This window comes from Peromyscus eremicus, chromosome 17, assembly GCF_949786415.1.
Source record: "Peromyscus eremicus chromosome 17, PerEre_H2_v1, whole genome shotgun sequence".
NCBI classification, from domain to species: domain Eukaryota; kingdom Metazoa; phylum Chordata; class Mammalia; order Rodentia; family Cricetidae; genus Peromyscus; species Peromyscus eremicus.
In genome coordinates, this window is record NC_081433.1 from 52,971,702 (window position 1) to 52,998,727 (window position 27,026).

General features: G+C 45.8%; 1 protein-coding gene and 1 long non-coding RNA gene across 4 annotated transcripts in view; one reads left to right on the plus strand and one right to left on the minus strand.

The window, feature by feature from the left end:
* Klhl2 (kelch like family member 2) overlaps nucleotides 1–14,685 on the minus strand; it is a 109,967-nt gene extending 95,282 nt beyond the window's left edge. Inside the window, exon 1 of the mRNA XM_059244512.1 lies at nucleotides 14,550–14,685. Within this exon, the coding sequence (XP_059100495.1) occupies nucleotides 14,550–14,575 (26 nt within the window). The 5' untranslated portion in view covers nucleotides 14,576–14,685. The remainder of the gene's footprint in view (nucleotides 1–14,549) is intronic.
* Nucleotides 14,686–15,266: 581 nt separating this feature from the next.
* LOC131894611 (uncharacterized) lies at nucleotides 15,267–22,905 on the plus strand. Of its 3 annotated transcripts, XR_009374966.1 has the most exons (4): nucleotides 15,270–15,912; nucleotides 20,024–20,115; nucleotides 20,250–20,412; nucleotides 22,243–22,905. It is a non-coding gene; the product is annotated as an uncharacterized LOC131894611 (long non-coding RNA). The 3 variants fall into 3 exon arrangements; XR_009374965.1 differs by having other exon boundaries at nucleotides 15,267–15,912; nucleotides 20,024–20,412; XR_009374964.1 differs by lacking the exon at nucleotides 15,270–15,912 and having other exon boundaries at nucleotides 18,508–20,412.
* The last annotated feature ends 4,121 nt before the right edge of the window (nucleotides 22,906–27,026 follow it).

Genomic DNA, 27,026 nt, shown 5'->3' on the forward strand with positions numbered 1-27,026 from the left:
TGGATAATTATTCTCTTTTTAAGAAAAGCTTTGTTTTCATTTTATGGGTACGTATGTGCATGTGTTGAGGAGTTGTCCACAGAAGCAAGAAGAGGGCACTGGCTCCCTTGCAGCTAGAGCGACCCATAGCTGTCAGTCACCAGATGTGGGGACTAGGAACCCAACTCCAATCCTCTACAAGATCATCAAGCACTCTTTCCTGCTGAGCCAACTCTCCAGCCCCTATATTTACAGTGCTTAAGAACCCCAGACTATGAGTGTTGTTACATGAACTGTTCTGTCAAGAAGTGGAGGCAAAACTGGTAAAATCGGAATGTGGGGTGAGAGCTAAGAACTGCATATTAAATGAACAAAAAGGAAATTTTTGAAGTAATAAATTCATAACTCAAGGAGTTTACTATAAATCGTTGAACTGCATATATTTTATAGAATGTAAATTACACTTCAAAACAACTGGGGTCCAAAAACTGGAGGTGGAGAGATAGCACAGAGCTATCTCTTAAAAGCACTTGTGGCTCTAGCAGAGGACCTGGGTTCAGTTCTCAGTACCTGCGTCGTGGTTCACAACCACCTGTAACGTCAGTTCCAGGGGATCCAACGCCCTCTTCCAACACCCTTCCTGGGCACCAGGCATATATACGGTACACAGAGACACATGCAAGTGAACACTCACACACACAAAGACAAAATAAATAAAATTTTAAAAATGAAGGTACCCCAGTAAGCCGACTGAAAACCATGCTTTTGTGTATTGCACAAAGACTAGCAAGAAGCATCCCTCAATGTGGCACTGCTCTTCCCTTCCTGCCCTACTTCTAAAAGGGAGGTTCCTTTGTAAGAACACTATATTATACACCCATTCACGCAGTCAACTTTTTTTAAGTGTACTTGTAGAACACCAATGAATAATGCAAAGATTCCTGCCCCTTGCAGTCTGTGGGGAGGGGGCACAATAAGCCTGGCATATCAGAAAAGTGGGTAGGTAGCATATTACAAAGTGCCACAGGAAAAAGGAAAGGTAAGACAGGGAAAGCAGGAAATGGAGGACAATGGCAACGAAGGGGTGAATTTGCAGTTATCAAAAAGAGTGATCAAAGAAAATAACTCGGAATTGAGATCGGAACAAAGGCCTGGAAGGTGAGAGGAGGTTCAGAAGGGAAGGCACCAGCAGAGAAGGGCCAGTACGTGCCCACTGACCCCTAGAGCTAGAGTGAAGGGCTGGGGCTGAAGTAACAAGGGCTTCAGTCTCCATTTCCCAAGGGCCACTGACTGCTAGGGGAAGGCAGTTGTGCTGGTTAGGTTTTATCGTCAACTAGGCACAACCTAGAGTCACCCAAGGAACCTCCAATGAAGAACTGCCTTACTCAGACTGGCCCGGGACCGTGTCTGTGAAAGACTGCTTTGCTTGATGGATGATGTGGAAGACCCAGTCCACCATGCGTGGCACCATCCCTAGGCGGGTGGGCTAGGGCTCCAGAAGAAAGCTAGCTGAGCAGGAGCCAGAGGGCAAAACAGTAAGTAGCGTTCCTCTACGGTTTCTGCTTCAGGTTCCTGCCTTGAGTTCTCGTTCTGGATTCTCAGTGACGAACGGTTCTCTGGAAACGCAAGCTGGAAGAAACCCTTCCCTCCCCGAGGCTGCTGCTTTTGGTCAGAGTGTTTTTATCAGAGCAACAGGAAGTAAACTAGAACAAGAGTCCACAGGGGCCAAGGATGAAAAGAGGAAAAGGAGTTAGGTACAGCAGGCATCCTCTAAAGGGTTACCGAAAGGCTGCCTACGTAAGAGAAGTGGCTGGCTTTCGATACGTTCACGGAAGAGGCAGCAAGATTTGTTGACAGAAGGGATTCGGACGTCAAAGAGTCAGAACGATATACTGTAGTCTGAGCAAGGGGAAGGACTGAGCTTCCACTATTAGAACGAGGACGGGAAGGCTACAGGTGGAACTAGTTTGGGATGTAGAAAGATTTTCACACCGGTTGGTACTGATGTGGGGACACAAAAATCAACAGGAAAATAGAGCCTAGAGCTGGAAAGCAAAAATCTAGCTAGTGGACTGGTAAGATAGGTGATCAAGTCTAATCACCTAAATTGTATCCCCAGGACCCACATGGTAGAAAGAGAAAAACAACTCTCAAGAGTTGTACACAGATACAGACAGACAGACAGACAGACAGACACACACACACACACACACACACACACACACACACACACACGTACGCACCATAACTTTTCTTTTTTTTTTTTAATTTAGATGGTGACAGAATTCTGAGAATCACTGGCTATATGGAGGAAGCCAAAAGCAGGCTGGATACCCTGACAGTCTATGAAGCCAAGAAGCAGGTTTTCAACATTGAGGAAACCTAGAAAATTCAGCGTAATTTGCTCAACTTCCCTAGTGCCTGAGTAGCATTAGTGTCGTACATGGTGTCTTACCGGGCTGTCCACCAAAACCAGGCCCAAGCTCTACTTTCCCCTGCTGACTTGCTGTTTGAGCCTGAACTGAGCAGAGGGCACTCACTGCCTCTGGAGGCAGATTCCACTGCTGGGGTGAGATGAGGGGGGCACACTCCATTAACTACGGCCTTCGGGGGAGAGAGTACAGAATGATTTAAGAAAGTGTCCTGGGGCTGGAGACATGGTTCCGTGGTTAAAGAGTACTGGCTACTCTTCCAGAAGACCTGAGTTTAATTCCCAGCACCCACATGGGCAGCTCCTAACTCTTTCAGTAAACCCAGTTCCAGAGGATCCGCCACCCTTTTCTGGCTTCTGTGGGCACCAGGCATGAGCATAGTGTACAGACATACATGCAGGTAAAACACCACCACATCAAATGAAATAATTATCTAAAAAAAAAAAAAAAAAATTTAAGAAAGGGAGTTAGAGGGCTGTAGAGACGGCTCAGTTGGGGAAATGCCCGCCGTAGAAGCTAAAGGATCTAGGTTCGGATTTCTAGCATAAAAGCCTGGAGCGGTGATGTACGTCCGTAACCCCAGCAATGAGAGTGCACATGGAGGATCCCCAGAGTCGGATAACTGGTCTTCCAGCCAATCAGCAAGGTCTTGGTTCTGTGAGAAGACCCTGCCTCAAAAACTAAGGTGCAGAGTAAGAGAAGGAAGCATACAACATTGACCTCTGACATCCAAATATGAGCATGCACCCACACACACAGGTGCATACCCCCATACACATGTGCACAAATTTTAAAAAGAAAAAAAAAAGATCTTAGAAAGGAAAATATCTTTAAGTCTAAAAGGCAGAAGGAGGAGAGGGCTGGGGAGATATGACTATAAAAGACAGACATTCCCAATCTCACAGATAAGAAAACAACAAGATTCCCACGGAAAGTCTGTGGAACCCAGGCAAACTTCCCTCTCCAGCCATGCCATATGGAATTCCTACATACACAGCACACACACAGATATAGTTCAATCAGACTCCAGCAGGGGGAGAATTTTATACTGGCGATTAGTGAAATAATCATAGGAGAGTTTTCAATGTTCAGAATGCAAGCCAATGTGACCCTGTCCTAAACAGAATAGCGTTATTTAAGAATCAATAGTTCCAGGAAAGGCGCAAAACTACACAGAGAAACCCTGTCTCAAAAAACCAAAAAAAAAAGAATCAAGAGCTTGACCCCTACTTAAGAAATCAGGAGCTCATGAGATGTCTTCTTTGTGGGTAAAGGAAGGCACTGGTCCCGAAGCTGAACAACCTGACTTCAATACCAGGGAACCCACATGGTGGAAAGAGAGAACTGACTTTACTAACCACCTCCACGTATGTGATGTGGCATGCACCTACCTTCCGCAACATAAATAAATAATAAAATGATCTAAAATGTCTAAGTAATTAAGAGGGGCTCGAAAGATGACTTAGCAACTAAGAGCACTTGCTGTTCTTGCAGAAGACCGGGTTGGGTTCCCAGCACTGGCATGAGGGCTCACAGCCGCCTGTTACTCCAGTTCCAGGTGATTCAACTCTTCTGGCCTCTGCAGGCACCAGGCATGCACTGGCTTTCCGTAAGTGGTCCTTGTACTGAGCGCCGCTTACGAACACAGCAGCCCTACTGCACAGGCTGTTCCCAACACCAATGTCCTTCTCCTAGCTCCTCATGTCCTGCGTGGCTTTTGTGTTAGATGGTGTCTCATTTGTTAGCCGAATGGAGCAACAGACCCGGCACACCATGTTAAAACCACAGTGGTGGAAACTGTAGCTACTAGGGGCAGCACACAGTGAGGGTGCGTGTGCAAAAGTTTACCCTCGACACCACACCATGTGTGCCCAGGAACCCTTCCCTGCTTCCCCTCTCAACAAAGAGCAGCCTTCGCCAGGACAGTTGGCCACTGCCTTCTTGAAGGTATCAAAAGGAGATGCTTTTTCAGAGTCCCTTTACCTTTCTTCCCAACTCTACACTCCACACTGTTCTTACTGGATAATGGGCCACTCAATCGCCTATTGGTATCAAAACACGTATCTGATAGAGTTGCCGTTTCTGAGGGTCTGAATTCCAGCTATGCTGTATAGTAGGTAATCCTCGGGCCTTCCTTGAATGACTGACTCCACAGACTCCCAGGCTGGCTTTGTAACTGAGGTGACTTTTTCACTCTGCCTTGTGACAGTCATGACACCCTCAGACACCAGGAAAATACTCTGACCTGGAGAATCCTCAGATAGTCAAGATTTCAAAACCAGGCAAAGGGTTAAAAGCATGCCAACAATTCAGACAGGACCGATAATCTCTCTTGTATTACTTGATTTGGAACAGTGGTTTTTGATTTTGTTTTCAAGGATGGGGAATAGAAATATCAGAAAAGGGCTGGAGAGATGATCAGAGGCTAAAAGCGCCTGTGTGAGCATGGGGGCCTGAGTGTAGACCCCAGAACGAAAAGCCAGGTACAGCTGTTCACACACCTCGGATCCTAGCACTGTGGGGAGCAGAGACAAGGTGATCATTGGGACTCAGTGGTGACCAGCCTAGCTCCAAGCTCAGAGAGACACTGTCTCAAAATGAATAGGTCTCGAGTGACAGGGGATGTATGGTTAAGTGTTTCTTGTCAACTTGATATAAACTAGAGTCACCTATGAAGGGGGACCCTCAATTGAGGCATTGTTTCCATCTGACTGACTTGTGGGTGTGTCTGTGGGGAATTGTCTTGCTTGTTGATGATGGGAGGGTCCAGTCCACTGTGGATGGTACCATCCCTGGGGTGGTAGGCCTAAGCAGAATAAAAAAAAAAGGGCAGAGAGCTAGAGCCATCCAGCAAGCAGCCTCCATGATTTCTGCTTCAAGTTCCTGGCCCGACTTCCTGCAAGGATGAACTGTAACCCATAGGAAAGGAAAGATGAAATAAGTCCTTTCCTCCCCAACAGGCTTTAGGTCATGGTGTTTATCACAGCAACAGAAAGTAAAGGAGGGCAGAGAGGGACATCCAGCATCCTTCTCTGGCACAGGAATGCTTGCTCACATGCACGTGTGCACAGACCACACACATATATAGCACACTCACATACACAAAGGTTAACAGAAAAACCCAATCTAGGTCTGGAAAGATGGATCAGAGGGTAAAGACCATGCTGTGCACACATGGAGAGCTAAATTTGATTCCCTAGCACCCACGTGAAAAGCAGGGTGTAGAACACACACCTGTAATGCTAGCACTGGGGATGAAAGGAAAGAATTTCTGGAGCTTGCTGCCCAGCCAGCCTACCAGGATGCAACCCAAGAGAGACCCTGTCTCAAAAAATAAGATGGAGGACCACTGAGACGGCTCAGCAGATAAAAGCCACCAAGCCTGATTCTGAGGACCTGAGTTTGATATCTTTGATTCCCAGAACCCACACGGTAGAAAGAGAGAACCAACTCTACAAGTCAGCCTCTGACCTACATACACACACACACACACACACACACACACACACACACACACACCCCACAAAAAGAAACCCAATCAGTTTCTCAAACTATGCAAATCCATCCCTTCTCATAGAAAGAGCCAGGCAAGTCCTTTTCAGAGATAAGTATGTCAGAATTGTGGTGTCTCTGGGGGGTAGGGGTGAAAGCAGCTATGCATGATTTTTAAAAACAACAACAGGTGATGTAATACACCCTGCCACCCACTTACCCTCCCACCCCAGACTGATCATCCCAGATTGAGAACAAGCGCTCTAGAAAAATCTGGGTTGTTTATAAGTTTGGTGTTTTCCGGTAGAAACGGCCTACAAGTCATGGGAATGACATGGCAGTGAAATTTCCCAGGGGACCAAAGACACTGTCACATGGAGGATGTAACTCCTCGACTACCCCTGGGTGGCCCACCTTCTCTGCTCTCCCCTCCCTGCCTGTTCACCTCAAAAGCTGCAAGACTCCCGGCTTGCAGTGAGTCACCCACCATTACTCACAAATTTCTGCCAAGTGCACGTCAGCAGCTGTTGTTTTCAAAGTCTCCATCCCTGCTGTGCGGCTCTCAAGTTTCCCAGTACTTTATAATATTTCTCCTGGGTTCTCCAAGTCTTCCCTGCCAGACTTAACTTTCAGAAGCCTGGCGAGTTATTAGCCACGACCCACTTAAAACAAGACCAGATACTCGAAAGGCAAACTAGACTCCAGTCTTCACACGTATTTATCACACCACTCTATAACAGAACTGCCCAACAAAATGCCCTCAGAACCTCCCCCATGGTGCCTCCCAAGAAATCATCACATTACAGAGAGCTGGGAAAAGCAATAGGCTTTCCTCATTCAACACTTATTTTATGGTAGTGTTGTGAAGTTTTTGCAATATTCTAAAGGCAATTTTTCTTCAAATGTATGGAATTTAAGCATTAACTGGACTTTAATGGTGCCATTGCACAAACTGTAATCTATAAACTTGTGGTATTCACCAAATAAATATGGCGCCTTTTTTGTAATTGAGAATGTCTGCCCTGTTATACACAGAGCTTAGAAGAGGTTAAGGATACAGTTCAGGGGTGACAGAACACTGATTCGGTTGTGTGAGGCCATGAGTAGATTCCCAGCCCACCAAAAAGAAAGATTAGATTGTAGCTTCCGTGGGTAGGTCCTTAGAATTGAGGATAACGCATCTTGTGAGATTAAATTCCTATCCTGTGTATGCCGAATAATGCTTCACAATCTCATACTCATACCTTTGCATACCTATGTGTGTGGTTGCTGCTGTTATTGCTGTTACTGTTAAAGGCACAGCTCTGATTTCCCAGAGCTGGAAAGGAAACATCTAGAAAAGCCAGGCATGCTCAGTTTTACTAAGGAACAGCAGTTAAAAAGCAGAGCCCTGAGCCTACTGCAGGGCAGAGGAGACATCTCTTCTCCTCTCTGCCTGGGACCTGGTGGTGTGGCTTCTGTTGAGTGTGGGGGACGTGCTGGCAGGGGGAGGTGGATGGGATGTCTGAGGTTGAGAGGTTGATGGAAGTTGGAGCATAATTGCTCTCTGATAGTAGAACAATGGTGCTGTAAAAAGCTTCACTTCAGTTCAACCCAGCTCTCTCCTCTTCCCTCCCACCTACATGACAAACAGCACCATCAGGCACTCTGTGTCCCTGACAGTGACTATTACCAGGAAAGGGATGGGGTGAGAGTGCGTCTTATGCAAGATCAATCTTTTAAAGAATATCTCATAAACAATTAACAAAGCACGATTAGAGAAGGATTTTTCACCAGATGATAAAATAGAGAAACAGAGGGTGATGAGCCATTTCGAGCATCTCTGTGTCTTTTATCACTCCTATTTTTTATTATTTTTCTTTTGCTACTTTCTCTAGTGTGGTCCTCACTTCAAAGCAGCAATCTAACCTGACAGTTCAGATGATGGGCTCAATTTTCTATCATCTTCATGGGAGTGGTGAAGGACCACTCAGACAGGAACCAGTTGGAGGACCAAGTGGTAGTCAGGTCTATGCCCTATGCCCAACCCTAAACAAGTGACCCTGGTTTAGTATGAAAGAAAATTACCCCTGGTCTATTTGTCTCATGGATCTGTCTAAGCATTAAATCCCCTATGAGTGCAAGCATAAAGAAGAAAAATGTTGAAGTGAGGAACTAAACTGAATATGGCCATTTGATTTTATTCACGTTCCTGGCCTCCAATTTTAATTGCCAACACTCAATGTGACGTCATTAGAAATGTACAAATAATCATAGCTGTTAATAAATCAAACACATCACCGCTTCCTAAATGCCCACTGTATGCCTGGAATAAAGCAGGGTAAGAGGGGCTGACCCAAGACCCTGCTCCAGTTTCCCATCTAAATGGGGAAGTCAAGGCTAAATGCCAGGCAATGGCACAAGTCAGGACACATACGCAAGACTGTAAATTCCAAAGGAAGCTACCAATGATCCCGAAGGGGCTGAAGTCAAAAATTCAATAAATGAAACTGCAGGGTGGGGGGAGGGGGCACTCAACTCAGCCCCGCAAGAACTCCAATATCACTTTAAGTAGAGACAGGAGTGTGGAGCACCAGGCAGGGCTCGAGACCCCTGGCTTAAGATGCTGCAAAGACAAGGCACATAATGACCCTGGACTCAAAGTCAACATGAAGTGGGCTGAGGCCTCCTAGCCAAGTATGCAGCTTTGACGAGCCATGTTAACATGACTCTAGGATGCTGAAAGTTTAAAGTAACACACGGACTCAAAGACGAAGAGTGAAACGGAAGAATTTAAGGGAATTTAAGAATTTAAGAATTTAAGGTGACCATGACTAAGGTGTGAAGTAAAGAACTCGACGAACACTGGAACCTAAGCCTCTCCAGCTCCTGCAGACAGACAAAGTGTGGACCATGAGGAAAAGAAGGAAGCCAGAGACTAGGCAAGCGTTTAGTGCTAGGGACCGGAGGATGGTTATTCCTTCCCTACATGGCAAAGTTACAAAGGAAAGCCAGTTTGATAACGGGTTTATGAACTTACCCTTAGAAACACCGGAGCTAAGAGTAGGCACTCCAACAGAAGCCCAAGATTGCAGACCCTTTAAACACAGATATGTGTTGACTTAAGATTCAGATGTCTCCCACAAAAAACAAAAACAAACACAGAACTAACCTGGGCTCATAGAGTTCACAGAGACTGAACTGACAATCAGGCAGCCTGCATGGGACTGGACTATGCCCTCTGCATATATATGATAGATGTATATACTACTTGTAGGACTCCTAACAGTGGGAGCTGGGGCTGTCTATGACTCTTTTGCTGACTTAGGAACCCTATTCCTCATAATTAATTGCCTTGCCCAGCCTTAATATGAGAGGACTTACATGAGAGGACTTAATATGAGAGGTCTTACTGCAATGTTTGATTGACATGCATGGGAGCCCTGTTCCTTTCTGAATAGAAATGGAGAAGTGCATGGGAAGGGGGCTGGGAGGAGAAGAGGGAGGGAGAGGAAACTGCAGTCCAGACGTAGTAGTAGTAGTAGTAGTAGTAATAATAATAATAATAATAATAATAATAAGTAAACACTTAAAAAGAAGATAGAGACTCTCAGTACTCAGGAGCTGAGGTAAAAGGATTCCTACAGGTTCACGGCCAACCTAGGCTACACTGTGACACTAATACCCATCTGGGCTACAGAGTAAGACCCTTTGTCTCCAAAAACAATAAACAGAAAGATACAGATGGGGATACAGAGGAGCTGAATTGTAGACTAAGAAGAACTGGCCAAGACTCACCCACTAGTGAGGGGGACAGGCGCCTGCCTGTGAGCTGCTGCAGAAACCACAAAGCAAAGCTTGGTGGTACAGTTCTGTAATCAGCACTAAGGAAGCTGAGGCAGGAGGATTAGAGCTCCAGGCCACAGCAGCATCCTGTCTCAAAAAAAAAAGGTGATCAACACAGAGATTAGAATACCGATTTTTCAAATATGTATAAGCTAGGGAAAGTAATTTAACTTGCATTTCATTAGCCAAAAAGATAATAATAGGAGACATACACGATAAGATTGTTGAGAAGATTAAGTAAGTATGAAATTATGTAAATCACATTCAGCAACTGAAAAACTAAAGGGGGAGTCCAAAACAAGTGGTGTGATAAAAAGCAAAGGCTGCTTCTCAAGTCAGAATCTGTGAAGGGAACTAGTCAGAATATGTGAGCAGATGTCAACAATCCGAAATGTAGGAAGGTGCAGGGTACAGATGCCAAGTGCACCGGCTGTAATGGTGTTACCTCGGTGGGGAAAAAAGTGCAAAGACGCCTTCCTGCTTGCTCTTCCCTCCACCTTCAATACGTCCTCCCGTTGACCTGAGTTCAGGCCACCTCATCAAAGACATCCCTGAGGCTACCAGAATGACATCTATCTCTCTATCTTCTATCCCTGCCCCCAACTATTTTCTATCTTGTCCAACAATTATGTTTGCTTACTATCAGCTTCAACCAGGAGAGAAAAGATTTTGTTCTGTTTTCTGAGAAATCTCCAAAACTTAGCCATAGCAGATGTTCAATAAATATTAAAGAAGAAGAAGGAGAAGGAGGAGAAGGAGAAGGAGGAGGAGGAGGAGGAGGAGGAGGAGGAGGAGGAGGAGGAGGAGGAGGAGGAGAAGGAGAAGAAGAAGAAGAAGAAGAAGAAGAAGAAGAAGAAGAAGAAGAAGAAGAAGAAGAAGAAGAAACCCTGAACTCGGCCACTGAAATAGTTCAGCAGGTAAAAGTCCTTGCCTAGATTCAATCCCTGGGCCCACATTGTGAAGGGAGAGAACCGACTCCTGAAAGTTGTCCTATGATCTCCATATGTATACAATCCCATGTGGATGTACGTACATATATATACACACACAGAGAGAGAGCACATAAAATAAAAACGTAACAGAAAACATTTAAAGAAATGAGAGATGCTCTACTTCAGTATCTAAGACTAATTAAGTGAAAACAAGAATGTACTCCAATGCCCTTTATGAAAGACATGCCATTATACTGCAAGGCTGGCAATTTGCAGCCGGGATCTTAGAAAGAGCTGCAGTCTTGCAGCATACCCAATGCACTACAAACCTCAGGCTTCAACAAGTTACTTTGTTTCTGGGACAAAATGAAGGCAATGAAACAAGTTTTCACCAAGTTCAAGTTATACAACTAAAGTCCTATCCCTTTGAGACGTTTTCTTCTATTTGAGAATGATATTACAATACCCTCCTTGGATAAGTGATGACAGTTGCTAATTGCTCTTCTACAGACACTTCTACTTGGCAACATTTAAAAAAAAAAAAAAGTGGCAACTCTATGCTGAACTTCACTTTTTCCTTTAAACAAGTCAAAGAAATCCCAACACCTGAAACCTCTGCTCTGATGCAACCCATCTTTGGCAAGCTAAAAGCCCTTAGAGCATGGCTAACAAGTTGTCTGGCTGTGTTGGAGCAGCTCTGATGACAAGCATCTCCAGTGATGCAGAATCACCCACTGAAGGCAGATAAGGCTGCACCTGAGGCATCATTACTCGGCTGAATGACGAAAAAGCAAGGCTGCATGGCTAGGGAGAGTAAGACAGCTTGGGAGCAGGAGCTAGCAAGAAAACAAGAGCTAAGAAAAATGGTCCATCCGGGACATCAAAGGGATTCACACAATCTGAACCTCACCGTCGTCAATCAGCCTAATAATTATGAAACCCCTTCATGCAAACAACTGTAAAGGGCAAACTATGAACAGTATCCCAGAGGTCAAGGCTGTCCAGTCTTCATTCCTTCTGCACGGCTCCATTTACTACCTCAAACTCCCTGACACATCAATTGATACCTAATTTTTTGGTTGTACACCTTTCAGATTTGACCAGAAGTAAATGTCCCATGGTCTTAATATCACCTAGATCTCCGATGAAACAGAGACTCAATGCCATATATGTGTGTGTGTGTATATATATATATATATATATATATATATATATATTCAAATATGAAAAAAAAAACAAGAAACATGAAGTACAGTGGCAATCAATGAGACTCCCCAAAGGATGAGGAAAAGTTGGAGGCAGAGTGGAAAAGGCAGAAAAGAGATCAAAATGAGGAAATAAGAATCTAGGCAGAGATGCCTGCCACCCCTCCAAGATAGGCTAAGGGGAGTAGGGTGGTACCAGAGGACAATGTAAACTTAGCTCCCAGAAGCCCAGACAAAAAGCGCTATGAGAAGTGCCAGGCAGAGACAGGCATCCAAGAATTTGCACATTGAATGAATTACTAAACAGACATACAAAGGGAACTCTGAGTCCCGGCTCCCAACCATATTATCTAAGGCCCTTTAAGTCCAGGTCAAACATCTTTCTTTGCCTTGAAGCTCAGGCTAACACTCGGTGCTTAGAAAAAGCTGAGTGCTCCCAGTGACTTCCACGAGCCTCCACCCTCACCCAGCTCTAGCCAGGAAACCCAGCCTGTCCCCTCGAAAAGTCCTCACCTGCAGTCTCTTACATCAGACAGCATGATCCAAGGTGAAAGGAAGTTAGCAGGAACAGGCAAAGAAGGCAGAGGACAGGATGCCAACATCTGTTTCTAATCTACAGAAATCTAAGCAGCAAGGTAACAAGCTTTAGATGGGGCTTGAGTCCGGATCTACCCAGTGGAAATAAAATCTATTTGTATTTTTAATCAAATGGATTGAAGAATGAAGAGGTCTCTGCAGCTCTAATCCCGGTGATTGAAAGATGTTCCTACCGCTCTTTCCTCCACCTCAGCACTCCAGGATTTCTCCTCCACCTCAAGCCTGTCTAGTTCCAGAACTACAGACGAAGTATCAATACCAAAGAACTGAGCTGGACATCTACTTCATTTCTTCAATTTAAACCATTTTCGATGCCTCTTCTCCCTCTAGGGCCTGTTTTTCCACACACTTTTCCTTTTGAACCTTCGTCCTAAGAGCCTCTGGTTCTGTCCTTCAGTTCTCTCTGCTCCAAAAGTAAAAAGGGACTGCGTTGAATCAACATAAAGGGGACTGTGGGAAGGGCCAGTTCACCATAAGTAACTTACCTACACATTCTATAGCACACACAGTATGTTGTCTGTATGCAGAAAGTATATTCTGCCACCAATGCTTCTGAGCCTGGTCAGAAACCCCATGGGCTGGCACTATACTCAAGCTGCTAAAGCAATCTACAGATATGTTTCCCAGGGCGCTCAGGAGGCTTTCCCAACCTGCCGGGGAGCGTAAGAGCACATCACACAGCCTCAAAGCCACCACCATCTGCGAGCATCTGATCCCTTGCTTCTTCTATCATTTCTATCAGCCCAGAAGGGGCAAGCCAAGACTCCTGTCATCCACTCTTCAGATCCCCACGACCTGTTCCACTCAAGCTCAAAATCCTGTAATGCACATACAGAAACTGTGGCTCTATAATCCTATTCGATCTCATAAAAGCCAAAATACCAAAAAAAATAAAATAAAATAAAATAAAATAAAATGTTCAGCCCAAACCAAATAGCCTTATTTTAGCTGGAATTCTGCCAAACAGCCACAAGAGGCTGGCGAGGTACAAATGTGATGGAGTGAAGCTCGGCAAATCTCATTGAAAACCCGGTAAGGTTCCATGAATCAGGTCGAATGAAAAGGTACTCCTCTTTTTAGAGTGAGGTTTGTCTGCGGTTTGAAAAGTCAGATCCAAAGGACTCTTTGCTCCTTCGTAAAGGTTAAACTGATGAATGGGGGGGGGGGGGGGCGGAATTCAAACTCCTGGGGATTTACAGGCCACTTTTATAAAGGTGTTTTTACAAACGAAAACCTTTTTCAGCCCTTCTTTCTAGAAAGTAATTTTGTTGCAGGTGATCTTGCATGTACTTGGGCACCAAGGAAAAAAGACACCTGTACCTAACAGGTCGGTAACACTACCAACGTGCCCCGGGTACCAAGGGAACGAGAGATGCTCTGATTTCTGGATAAAAGATTTTCTGCAGTGCCAGGTAAGAGATCACATGCCCTAAAACGGCCGCAGCTCATTTGGAGTGATGTAAAAAAAAAGCTCCTTGGATATTAATTTTATTAGAAATTCCGAGAAGCAAGCAAAACCTCAGATCACATTCATTTTAGACTCCAGGCGTCTGGTACTTTCCAGTTTCCTGTGCATCCTCTCGCTCCCTACTAGAAAAGGGTGGGCGAGATGGACAGCAGCAGCCCATGCGTTCCAAGGGGGTACCCACAGGGCGATCGCAGTCTCTCCCCCCACCCCCGCACCCCACCCCACCCCCGCTCCATGTCCTACGCACAGCCCCATCCCGGACGTTCAATTCGCCCCGAGACTAGGAACCCCCTACCCATGCCCGCCTGGCCGGGGTGGCGGGAGGGGGCCGGGGGTGGGGTGGGGGGAAGCAGAATCCGGCCCCGCGGTCACCCTCCGGACTGCGGGGCGCCGCGCCCCGTCACGCCCCGCGGCGCCTGCCTCCCATCGCCCGCCGCCGCCCCCCGCGATCGCGGCGTGTCCTCCGCAGCCGGGGCGGGGGGGGGGGGGGGGAGCCCGCCGCGCGCCCTCCGCAAAGCCGCACCGCCCGCCGGCCCGCCGGCCCGCCAGCCCGCCGCGCGCGCCCGGGGTTTGGGGTGGGGTGCGGGGGGTGGGGGGGAGGAGAGCCCGCTCCACTCACGCGGGAGGCAGCGGCGGCGTCTCCATTGTGGCTCCTCGCGGGGCTTCAGAACGCAGGAGGCACCGACCGCCGCCGCCAGCACCATTCCAGCCGCGGACGCCGCCGGCACTGTCCGCCCGCCCAGCCGCGTTCCATCCGCCCCGAGGGGGCGCCGCGCTCCCTCACCGCGCGCCACCACCTGCGGCGGCGGCGGCCCCCGCGGCCATGGCCCGTCGGCCCCGCGCGCTCCTGTGCCCGGCGCGGCTCCCGCGCTCCCCCGAGTGCGGGGCGGCGACGGCGGCGACAGCGGCGGCGGCGGTGGCGGCGGCGGCGGCGGCGGCGGGACGGGCGAGCGCGCTGCTCGGCCACTTCCGGGTTCTCCCGGCCGGCGCCGACGCCGTGACGGGCGGGCGGGCGGGCGGGCGCTGCGGCCTCCCGCGGCGGAGGGACCCCTCCCTCGGCGCCGCCCCTTCCTCCGCGGCGTCTGGAGGAGGCGGTGGCGGGCGAGCCGGCGAGCGGGTGCCCGGAGGGACCCGGGACCCGGGCTGGAGGATGGATGGGCCGCGGTGGGGAGGCTTCGTGCGGAGGAAGGGCGCTCGCTCGCTCGCTGCCTGTGCACGGCTTGCTCTGATTCACGGGCGTGTGCACGTCCTCCTCTTTGAGTGCCTCCCCCCACCCCCGGAGGGGGCAGGCCAAGCGCTGCCTTTCCAAAGGGGGAAACCGAGGCAAGAAAAAAAAAAAAAATGAATCGGCCTGGCCGGTGTCCCAAGACTGAAGCTAGGGGTGTTCTTTCCTGGGTGTTCCCTAATCTGGTCCTTGGGGAAGTGAGATGAGCACCTGCTTGGCAGAGGTTGGGGGACGTGACAGAGCCAACGCGGGCCGCTGAGTTTAGCAAGCTGCTGCCGATCTGGACGTGATAAGAGAAACAATAAGCCGAGGATGGATGCCCCACTGTGAAGAAGAATAAATTTCGGTGTGGATAGGGCTTGCTGTAGGACAGAGGAGTGATCAGGAAGGCCTCTTGAGGTATCAGTTAAACAGGGATGAATCAACATGAACCTTGAGTAACGCAAGGGATGAGTGCCCAGGGCTAAGGCAAAAACAGTGAAGATCCCTGTCAGCAAGATGCCAGTCATGTTGAGGAAAAGGTAGAGCAGGAAGGTGGGGATTCTCCACGAACGCCTGCTAGAGGAAGAGACACCTGGGAACTTAGAGACGGGAAGTCTCCAGTTCCACTCCAAACTTAACTGCTTCGGCAACCTCGAGGTAGAGCCAGGATTCCCTGCTTAAAGGAGTCCTCCAGATGGTGCTGGTGCCTGCTAAGGTCTGAGGCTCGCTGCTGTAGCTGAGGCTGAATGAGACCATTACTGACCAAAGGATTACGGTTAGTTGTGCAAGTGATACACATTCAGGATGAGAAAAGAGCATACAGGGTTAGCCTAGTCGGGATGAAAAAAGAAAGATGGCCTGGACTGGAGTCAGGGTGATTGGAAGAAGTAGTCAGGTCCTAGAAGGTAAAACACTCAGTAGGAATTGCTGATGGGTTGGGTGTAAGAAAAAGTAATGTCCTCGATGGTCCTGGGGGTTTTCATTTGTTGAGATTGGAGAGAGTGGGGAAGCACAAGGGGGGGGGGGATGTGTTTTAGACTTTGAAAGAGTAAATTGAGATCTTTGTTAAACACTTAAACAATACCTGTAGACCATACGATATGTGTGTGTGTGTGTGTGTGTGTCTGGAGTGAACTTAAATGTGGAGCTTGTCCCGTGTAGATGGTATGGAAAGTCATGGGATCAGCTGAAATCAGCTCTGTGATGTAGCTACAGAAACAAAGACCAAGAAATGAGCCCCGGGGTACTCCAACATCAAGAAAATAAGTTGAAGGCTCGGATGCAGCTCAGCGACAGAGTGCTTGCCTGGGAGCACAAGGTCCCATCCCTAGCACCGCCAATAAATGCATAAATAAAATAAAATGATGCCCAAAGTGGTGGTGTGTGCCTGTGATCCCAGCACTCTGGAGGCCAAGCGAAGATGCTGACGAGTGGCCTGTTTTTGTAACAGAAAATACTCCTTGCCATGAGCTGCCATCTCTGCATCCTGGTGCCAGTATTGAGTTACCATAGGTAGGGCCTACGTGATGACTTCTTCCCTTGGTGTTAGTGATAGATTTGTCTAAGCCACAGGGAAACTTGCTTTTTAAGGTAAATAATTGGATAAAATGGTGGATGTAAAGCATGTTTGAGCTCACCACTTCAAGGTAAGCCTGCTTACAGAGTGAGTTCTAAAACCCTGCCTGAGCAACTTAGGGAGACTCAGACTCATTGTAAATTGAATTAAATTAAATAGGGGACTGTAGCTCGGTGGAAGTGCCTAGCATATACAGAGCTCTGGGTTCAATCCTAGCACTGAAAAGAAAAAGAAATGTAAAGGATGTGTCGATCTGCTAAGCACGTACTTTGAGCGATCGCTGCCTTTACATCTCCCCCTGGCTCAGCTTTGTCCATCACAATTTTCTGTTTAATGGGTCCAATCCATCTAATATTCTAAATGTCTAACCAATCTTTTTTTCCCTACCACTCTGTTTGTAGGTTTCAGGAGTAAAGCAGGAAGGGAAGCTTTCTTTAAAAATCCATATGAAGTTCAGTCTTAGGGTTCAGCATCAATCTGAAGGGCTAGAATCCTAGTAGTGGTACCAACTAGCTCCCTTTTTCTTCGGACAGGAAGAAGAGCTGGTATCCGCATCAGGCAGGGGTTAATCACATGTCTTACTTAATGATCTTGAAACAATTTGAAGATGTAAATTCACGCTGAGCCTTTGTTGTTTTCTGGGGGCAAAAAAAACTGTCAGAACTTTGGCTTTCAGTCATAAAGCAAACTTGGCTTCAGATCAGTAGCAGTTTATAAGGCCAAAGTATCTCTCTTCTCTTCTCTCTTCTCTCTCCCTCCCCTCCCCTCCCCTCCTCTCCTCTCCTCTCTCTCTTCTTCTTTTTTTTTAAAGACAGGGTCTCACTATGTAGCTCTGTTTGTCCTGGAACTCACTATGTAAACCAAGCAGGCCTCCAACTCACAGAGATCTATCTGCCTCCCTCTGCCTCCCAAGTGCTGGTTTCCATTTCCATTTTTAAGAGGGTCAAGTAACTTCACAAAACTAGTCTTCAGTCAGATGCAGCCACCACACTTAACACTGTCTCCCCATCCACAAGAGCAGGGATATAAAAATGCTCGGCAGAATGAACACAAATCCCTCACCAGGACGGTGGCACAGAAATCATTAAAGGTGCCCTCGGCTGTCCATTTCACCGTCTTCTTGGGAATGCTACTCAAGGCCACCAAAGAATTCCGGTTCCCTTTACCCTTGGCTGAAGAACTGATTTAGACACACAGCTGTTTAACCTTTCCTCTGCTTGGGATTTTACCTACCTTGTGGGGGAAGGGGAATGTGATGCTGGAGATGGACCCAAGGCCTTGAGCATGGAAACCAAATGTTAAATAACTAATCTACAATCAGTTTCTTTGTGGTGTTAGGGATCAAGGAATTGAACAATCCAAGGATTTTTGTATTCTCCATCACTTATTTGCACTCCTAGTCCTTGATTTTTTTGTTTGGTTGGTTGGTTGGGTTCTTTTTGAGACAGGCTTTTGCTATATGTCCAGGCTGCCATTGAAGTTGATATTCATACTGCCTCCTGCCTCGGCTTCCCAGGTACACAATTTACAGCATGTGCCGCCATGTCAGCCCTTGATTTTTTTTCTTACTTGTTTAATTTTTTTTTTTTTTTTTTTTTTTTTTTTTTTTGGTTTTTCGAGACAGGGTTTCTCTGTGTAGCTTTGCGCCTTTCCTGGAACTCACTTGGTAGTCCAGGCTGGCCTCGAACTCACAGAGATCCGCCTGGCTCTGCCTCCCGAGTGCTGGGATTAAAGGCGTGCGCCACCACTGCCCGGCTTAAGATTTTATTTTTATTCTTTCTGTGTTTGGGGGGAGGGAGTCTGTGTGTAAGTATTCACATATGTATGCAAGTGCTTAACGAGGCCAAAAGGGTAGGTTGGATTACCTGAATCTGGAGTTACAGGTCTTGTGAGCCACTCAATATGGGTGTTGTTAACCAAACCCCAGCCTGCTGTAAGAATAACAGGCACTCTTAATGACTGAGCCATCTTGACAGACCCCTGATATTTCTTTATTAATTCTTCCCCCTTGACAAAGAGATGAAACCTCATAAAAGTAGACCCATTTGTGACACTGGTGGAATAAAACAGTCAGTCCCTGAGACATTAAAATCTATCACTAATGTGATATCGCCAGAAGAGATCACTTGCAACGAAGAGGGAACCCACAGAGGAGCAAGGGCTTGGCAGTCGCCGTGGCAAGAATGACTTAAACGGAGTTGAAATTGGATGTCGCCACAGAGCTAGTGGTGGGACCGACTGTCAGGCACAAACGAGTGTGTCACAGCAAGATTCTCAGGGCTGAGCATACCGCTGTGAGGAAAAGACTTCACATCTCTGTAAAACATCCAACAGATTCTACACTGGAAATCCCTTCCACTAGAAAGATGGAAAGTACAAAAAATAAAAAATCACTCATTCAAAAGCAGATAAGCTGGGGCCCGGGGGGTGGAGGTAGGGGGCTTTCCTAACAAGTGGGAAGCCCTGGGTTTGGTCCCAGCACCTCAAAAAGTGGGGCATGGTAGATGATTGTACCAGGGGTTAGATGGAGCATTATACACACCTATAATGGAAGCACTGGAGAGGTAGAGGTAGGGTGATCAGGAATTCAGGGTCATCCTCAGCTATATTTTGAGTTCAGGGACAACCTGGGCTTTGTGAGACTCTGTCTTAAAAAGATAAACAGACAAGCAGGATGTGGTAACACAGGCCCACCGTTCAGCAGGCTGAAGCAGAAGGATCATTTGAGTCCTGAAGTTCAAGGACAGCTCAAGCAACATTTTGTTTATTTCCTTTAAAGATTTATTTATTTATTATGTATACAGTGTTCTGCTTGCATGTGTGCCCGCAGGACAGAAGAGGGCAACAGATCTCATTACAGATGGTTGTGAGCCATCATATGGTTGCTGGGAATTGAACTCAGGACCTCTGGAAGAGTAACCAGTGCTCTTAACTGCTGAGCCATCTCTCCAGCCCTTGAGCAACATTCTTAAAGACCCTTCTCTAAAATAAAGACAAATAGGTAATCCTTCGAAAAGTCTTAGTTTCTATACTACAGGTAGCCTAAAGTGTGTTACTTAAATTGCTGCACTATTTTATTTTGTTTATTATTTATTTACTTTTCTGTTTATTTTGGGGGGTGGCAGGGTGGCAGAGACAAAGCCTCATTAAGTAGCTCTGGATGGCTGGAACTCTATATGTAGAGCCTCCTGGCCTTGTATGCAGATCTGCCTGCCTCCATCTCTCCAAGAGCTGGCTAAGATTAAAGGCGTGCGCTACCAAGCCCAGGTGCACTCATTCTAAACGGCAAGTTTTGCTTTTATACACACAGATTGGAGGCTTACTGTATATAGAATCGTATGAGGCATTTCAACTATTCTCCCGGGACTTTGTTGCTTAGCAAGGGGATTTGACTACATCAAGGTATTTATCATAAGCCTTACCATGTCAGGTGGGGTAATTTGAGACTCTGCTTCAGACTAATAGAAAAACAAGATGTCTTTTGTGCCTGTGACTTCAGCTTACAAACGCTTGCTTCCTTGTCTTCATGTTTTGAGGATATCCAACTGCACCACCAGCATGACACACCTGCCCATTAGCCTGTATCTAAAGTTCCCGGAGAAATGAACGAAAATTGTTTGCTGGGAAGCTTAATTGAAAAATCTGTTTGAAATGGCCCAGGAGGTAGCCCAAAATAGGTTTCACACTAATGTATATCAGGTAAGCATTTTCTGTGCCTTTTTAAGAAAAGAAATTGGCTAAATCTATTTTTACTTGTATATATAGTATCTATTTATGTGGTCTGGTGATGTCATGCCTCATTATAGAATTATCTAGAACTAAACATCTTTCTACATGGTCAGCAGTGCCGGAGGAAAGAGGAAGCAAGACAAGATCCTTGATAAATCCTGAGAAGCATTATTAGCTTTCTGTCATTCATCTCTGATTATGCACACGCATGCACACACAGCAACACCACCCAGAGCTCCTGGTTGCCCCTCCCAGGGGAATGGGAATATAGACCCTAAGCAGGTTATGAAATCAGTTTGTTTGGGCTTTCTCAAAAACTGTTCACTGAAACAACTTTTCAGCTTCACAATTTATTGTCTACAATGTGGTTTAAATGGCCTAGAGTCATTGGGATGCATCCTTGCTGTGGGATGGTCTGTATGTCAAGTGTGTTGCTGATTGGTCAATAAATAAATCACTGATTGGCCAGTGGCCAGGCAGGAAGTATAGACAGGACAAGGAGGAGAATAAAGCTGGGAAGTGGAAGGCTGAGTCAGAGAGACACTGCCAGCCACCACGATGAGAAACAGCATGTGAAGATGCTGATAAGCCACAAGCCGTGTGGCAAGGTATAGATTAAAGGAAATGGATTAATTGAAGCTGTAAGAACAGTTAGCAAGAAGCCTGCCACGGCCATACAGTTTGTAACCAATATAAGTCTCTGTGTTTACTTGGTCGGGTCTGAGCGGCTGTGGGACTGGCAGGTGAGAGAGATTTGTCCTGACTGTGGATCAAGCAGGAAAATTCTAGCTACACATCCTAGAGTAAACAGAAGAGGAAATTGAGTCTAACTTAGCTATAATGATACCAATAAGGGGTTGGGGATGTGGCTCCATTTCTTTCTTGTTAGCATTAATATAGCTCTCACTTCTAGCCCTCACTGTCCATAGACTGCCTGTGTTCTTCTCCTATTCCAATGAAAGCTTGCTGTGATGCAGTATTAGTCAGTAGAATGACTAATGGGGTCATGCTCTAGTACATAACTTCATATTAACTTCAGTATAACCTCATATTCACACACATGCACATGCATGTACACACACACACACACACACACACACACACACACACACCCCGAAACAGGGTCTCATGTAGCCTAGATTGACCTCAACCTCATTATGTAGCCTAGAAAGATGTTGAATTTCTGAGACTACTACTTCCCAAGTGCTGGGATTACAGGCATGAGCCACCACACCCAGTTTGCATTGCTGATGGAACCCAGGGTTTTTGTAGTTTCTAGGCAAGCACTCTCCTAACGGAGCCACACCCCCAACCAACCCCTTGTTGGTATCATTGTAGCTAAATGAGACTCAATTTCCTCTTCTGTTTACTCTAGGATACATTCCAATGACTGCTATGCTATTTAAGTCACATTATAGACAATAAATTATGAAGCTGAAAAGTTGTTTCTGTTAACAGTCATTTTTACTACACAGCACTGTGAAAAGAATGCTTTACTTTGCTAAGAAGCCATGTTGAGTTTAGGGGAAGAAACATAATCTTTTTGAACCACAAACCTTTCGAGAGTGAACCTGTAGGAGTTTCTATTGCATGTTCAAATTGTTCATATGGTAATGTAAAAAGATATGTCTTGAGTTTCCACATAAATCCCAGAATTCCTTCTGCACGTGAGGCTCCTTTGCCAAGAAATCCTTAGTTCTCAGTCTGGTACTGGTGGACTCTGGAGAAGTATGCTGGATATCGGAGGTAAGTTGTTACTCGATCCCTGAAGCATCTATATTTCTTCATTTTCCTTGTTAGGATCTTGGTAATGATCCAGCCGGAGAAGGACTGACTCCAAACTGCATGTGTATGAGAGCTATTCTTCACTGAACTAAAAATCAACCTGAGCTGCCATTTTGAAGTCTTTGTTTAAGAGCAACTAAAATTAAACCATAAAGACAATATTTCGAGCCATGTTTTCTGAGGCACACGAATTCAAGCCGATCTTAATTCTGTTATGCTTAGACATATTGACTTTTTCCTATGCCAGAAGAGAAAATACTGGACACTCTATTTTGAGTTGTTACTACCACCCCCTCAACATACCTCCCACACTTCCTAAGCACCTATTCTGGTTTATTAAATTCAACAAGCTATTTGCATAAGATATTACATAATATTTCATTTACTGTCTGTGTTTTCCTTTGGAATCCAAGCCACATGAAGGAATAGATTTTAGTCAGTGTAATCAGTATCATATCCCTAGGGCCTACCAGCACACATTTTGTATTCAACAGATGTTACTGAATGAATGAACTGGCACTAAGTAAAGCATCTACCTCCTTTTATATATATATTCCAGCTCAGATTCATGCAATGTGCATTTTAAGTACATCTATATAGTATCTTTTGTTTATCCTTTTACTTTTGGAAGTGCATAAGCAATGCTTCTTACAAATAATAAAGGTACGGTGAAATTTTCTTGTCTTTCAGTTAGCCAATTAGCCCACCATTTAAGAATGCCTTCTTCAATGATCATACGATGATTGATGGGTAGAATGGGCAAGGGGTTAAGGTATGACATGAAGGTTAAGGTGAGGATTCTGCCTTTAACACATTCTAATCAACAACAGACACAAACAATGGATCCATATGTTAAATAAAAACAGATAAAAGGCTATGAGATCTGCTCAGCCAGTAAAGTGGATGGGGGGCAAACGTGGAGACCTAAGTTCAGATCCTTAGAACCCATGCAAGGCAGAACAGGACACAGCAGAGCATCTGTAATCCACGTGTGCCACCTACAAACAGATGGGGTGGAGACAGGCGCTCCAAGAGAGGCTAGCCTTGACAGATGCAGGTGCAAACGACAAGAGACCCCGTCTCAAGCAAGGTAGAAGGTGAGGACTGACATCCAAGATTGTTCTCTGACCTCCACACACATGGGTAGCATGCAGACACTCACACTCAAACATACACAAAGAGACAGATTTTAATAACACAATCTTTAGAAAATAATGTGTTGAATATCTATGAAGTGGGAAAAGAAAGTGTGTTTGGTGAATAGAAAGAACTTTAAACACGTGATCCCAGGGATGAAACATGGAGACATAAGGCTGAAGTATTAATGTTCAGGTCAGATCTCAGATACCTTGGATGAATCACAGACTTTCTATAGAGAAAGTATAATTCTTGAATGGTTGTGTCTGTGTGTGTATGTAAACATGTGGGAGTGTGTGGAGGCTCACAAAGGTTTCCTAGTGAGATCTGAGCTTGCTTTACCCAGCAGAGCTGCATTAGAGGATTGCTTGACCATGTGCATGGTTACCAGGTGTTTGGAAGGGTCTGCACTTGGATGTGCAGTGTGCTTTTATCTAGCAAGGGGAGAGCTTTTGTCCTGCCCATTGGCATTCCTTTAAAAAGCCTTTTAGATGAGCCAGAAGGGGCTGATGGATAAGGATCCAGGGCCTCCTCAGCTATCCTGTGTTTCTATCTGTCTTTCTCCCCTCTATCCTTCTATCTAAATATTTCTCACTTCTCCCTCCTCAAGAGTGCCCTGGGGTAAAAGTGGGAGTGGGTCTCCCACAGGAGTGTGTTTGTCCAGGTACTGGAATAAGACTAGAAACTTGGTATGGTTGTACAAATAGGAGAAATTGGAAGTGAGATTTGTTAAAACAACAACAAAAATCCTGTTATACAAATCCATCATACAATGACAGCTTGAAGGCATGATCTACAGGAAAGGGAAGGCCAAGTGAGAAAACACCTGACTCAACCAATAATTTGTCATATGGAACTGGGAAGATAAAATGGTCAAAATTCTAACACATTCAACATGGAAAATTGATTGTCAAATTGGCAAAACTAAGAAGATCGCATGGGCTGGATGACGGTGCCAGTGTGTGTTTTTTAGGCCTGTGGTCGTTTGAATAAGAATGGTCCCCATGCCGGGCGGTAGTGGCGCACGCCTTTAATCCCAGCACACGGGAGGCAGAGCCAGGCGAATCTCTGTGAGTTCGAGGCCAGCCTGGGCTACCAAGTGAGTTCCAGGAAAGGCGCAAAGCTACACAGAGAAACTCTGTCTCGAAAAACCAAAAAAAAAAAAAAGAAGAATGGTCCCCATCGGCTCATATATTTGAATGCTTTGTTGGAGTAGGTGTGGCCTTGTTGGAGGAAACGTGTCACTGAGGGTTGGCTCTGAGGTTTCCAGGGCCCAAGCCAGGCAGGCTCAGAGGCTCTCTCTCCTCCCCGCTGCTGTGGTTCCAGATGTAGGACTCTCAGCTCCTCCAGCACTCTGTCTGTCTGCGTGCTGCCATGTTTCCCACCGCGCTAATAAACAGACGAAACCTCTGAAACTGTAAGCAAACCTCCATTAAATGCTTTCCTTTATAAGAGTTACTGTGATCACAGTATCTCTTCACAGCAATAGGACACTGGCTAAGACAAGACCCAAGGGTTTTCAATCATAGCAAGATGTTCCAGTGGAATAGCCGGCAGAATAAAGAGTTCTGTTATAAAGACGCAGTAGCAGCTTAAAGTCACCAGCCCCTGCAGAAACTGGAAATGCAACTTTCTGTTGCTACTCTGTTCCTGGCTTCTCTAGCCTCTTTTCTGTGTTTCTCTGCATAATGGACACCCTAACATTTCTTTAATTGCTCATTTTTTAAAATTTAGGTAAAATTAGGTAAATAACGCATGAGTATATTCTTACAGTTAGAAATTCAAGCTATGGCATGGAGAGTCCCTCTCCTACCCTTTCACCAAATGTGGCATGCGTCAGTAATCCTACCTGTGTCTTTGCATGAGTTTTTCTATGCCATTGCATCACAGGAGGTAGCTAGAGATCTACCTGGGTTTGCATTTGTTTGTCTCTGGTAAATGGAACCATGCTGTATGGTACCGTCAGCCATTAGCAGCTGCTAAGGAAACTTTACTGCCAATTTGCTGTAGCTGCAGGGAACCCAGGCAGGGAGAGCTCAGCTGCCAATTACCAGTACATCCAGGATTTAAACTAACACAAATTTCAGAAAAGGCAATGGCCATGAAAAAGGTAGACTAATGTATCAGGTTGAGTATGGTACTGTCAGGTGAGAATACGCCATCATATCTGTATACCTGGGTACCTCAGACAGCATTCCATCCCCTCCCACAAAACATGCACGTTCATTCAGAAATCTTTCAGCTGCTGTTTCTATTGGTATGTGTGTGCACTGACATGTGTGAGTGCAGGTGCACTCATATGATACATGTGTGGAGGTATCGATCTTCATCTTCACCTTCCATCTCGTGTGAGGTAAGGTCTTTTGATGGCCATGCTACATTTGCCAAGCTAGCTGCTTGTCAAGCTTCCAGGGATTCTGCTCTCTCTGTCTCCCATTTTGATCGACAACAAAAATGCTGGCATTACACACATGTGTGCTACTGTGTATGACTTTTATGTGGGTTTTGGGGATCCAGCCTCAGGTTCTTTTGTTTCTTTGGTAAGAATGGTACCACATAGGTCCCAGGGATCAAACTCTGGTCATCAGGCTTGGCCTTTTCCCACTGAACTATCTTCACAGGCCCAGAACTCTATTTATTTATTTTTACTTTTTTGAGACAGGGTCTTGTTCTGTAGCCCAGGCTGGCATTGAATGTCAAGGCAAACTTTCTGCCTCAGCTTCCCAAGAACTGGGATTACCATGCCTACCTGGAAAATAATATTTTTATTCTTTTTTAAGACTTATTATTTGGGGGAATGTAATATATGAAAGAATAAATTAATTTTTAAAAAAAAGAAAAAGAAGATGAAAGAAAACTTCCAAGAAATTCTCCTAAAAAACTCCTCACATCTCATTGGCCAGAATCAAGACACACACAAATTCCAAACTGACCACTGCCAAACCAACGTCCTTGTCTTTGGACCAGAGGGGCAGGCCTTGCTTAGACCTGGGAGAGGAGTCAGATGTCTTTGATGCATGTGGCTGCTTAAGAAAGAGGCAGATCCCTAAGGAAATCTGGGTTCCAGCTAAAAGGAAGGAATTCTGGACAGCCATTTCAAACAGGTGAGATCATTCTGCCACCCATGAGTTTTCACTGTTTCTCCTCCCCAGAACCGCCTTCTTTTTAGACATCCTTACTCATATTTTGTGTTTCCAACATGTCTTTTCTGACTAGACTCCAACTATTAACTTTCCTGGAGCTGTCCTTGGCCTCCCCAGCTCATTGCCGTGTCTTCTCCCCTGGAACAAGATTTCAGTTTGTCGTTTTCCAATAAATAAATAAATAGATTTATTTTTAGTATTTTTAGTTACGTGTATGTCTGAGTGTGGGTATGTGCACAAGAGTATAGATGCCCTTGGAGGTCAGGGGCGTCAGATCCCCTGGAGCTGGAGCTACAGGAGGCTGTGAACTACCTGGTGTGGTGCTAGGAACCAAACTCTGGCCCTCTGGGAGAGTGGCGACGGTTCTGGATTACTGGACCATCTCTTCAACCCCTTGTTTTATTCTGAACCCGACACTGAAAGTCACTGCTTCCCCAGTAAAAATGATGATGTTCTATTGGGCTTCACATTGCCAGAAAGCCTTCATTTTTCTAGGCTCTTTTTTAAGACCCTTTCTTC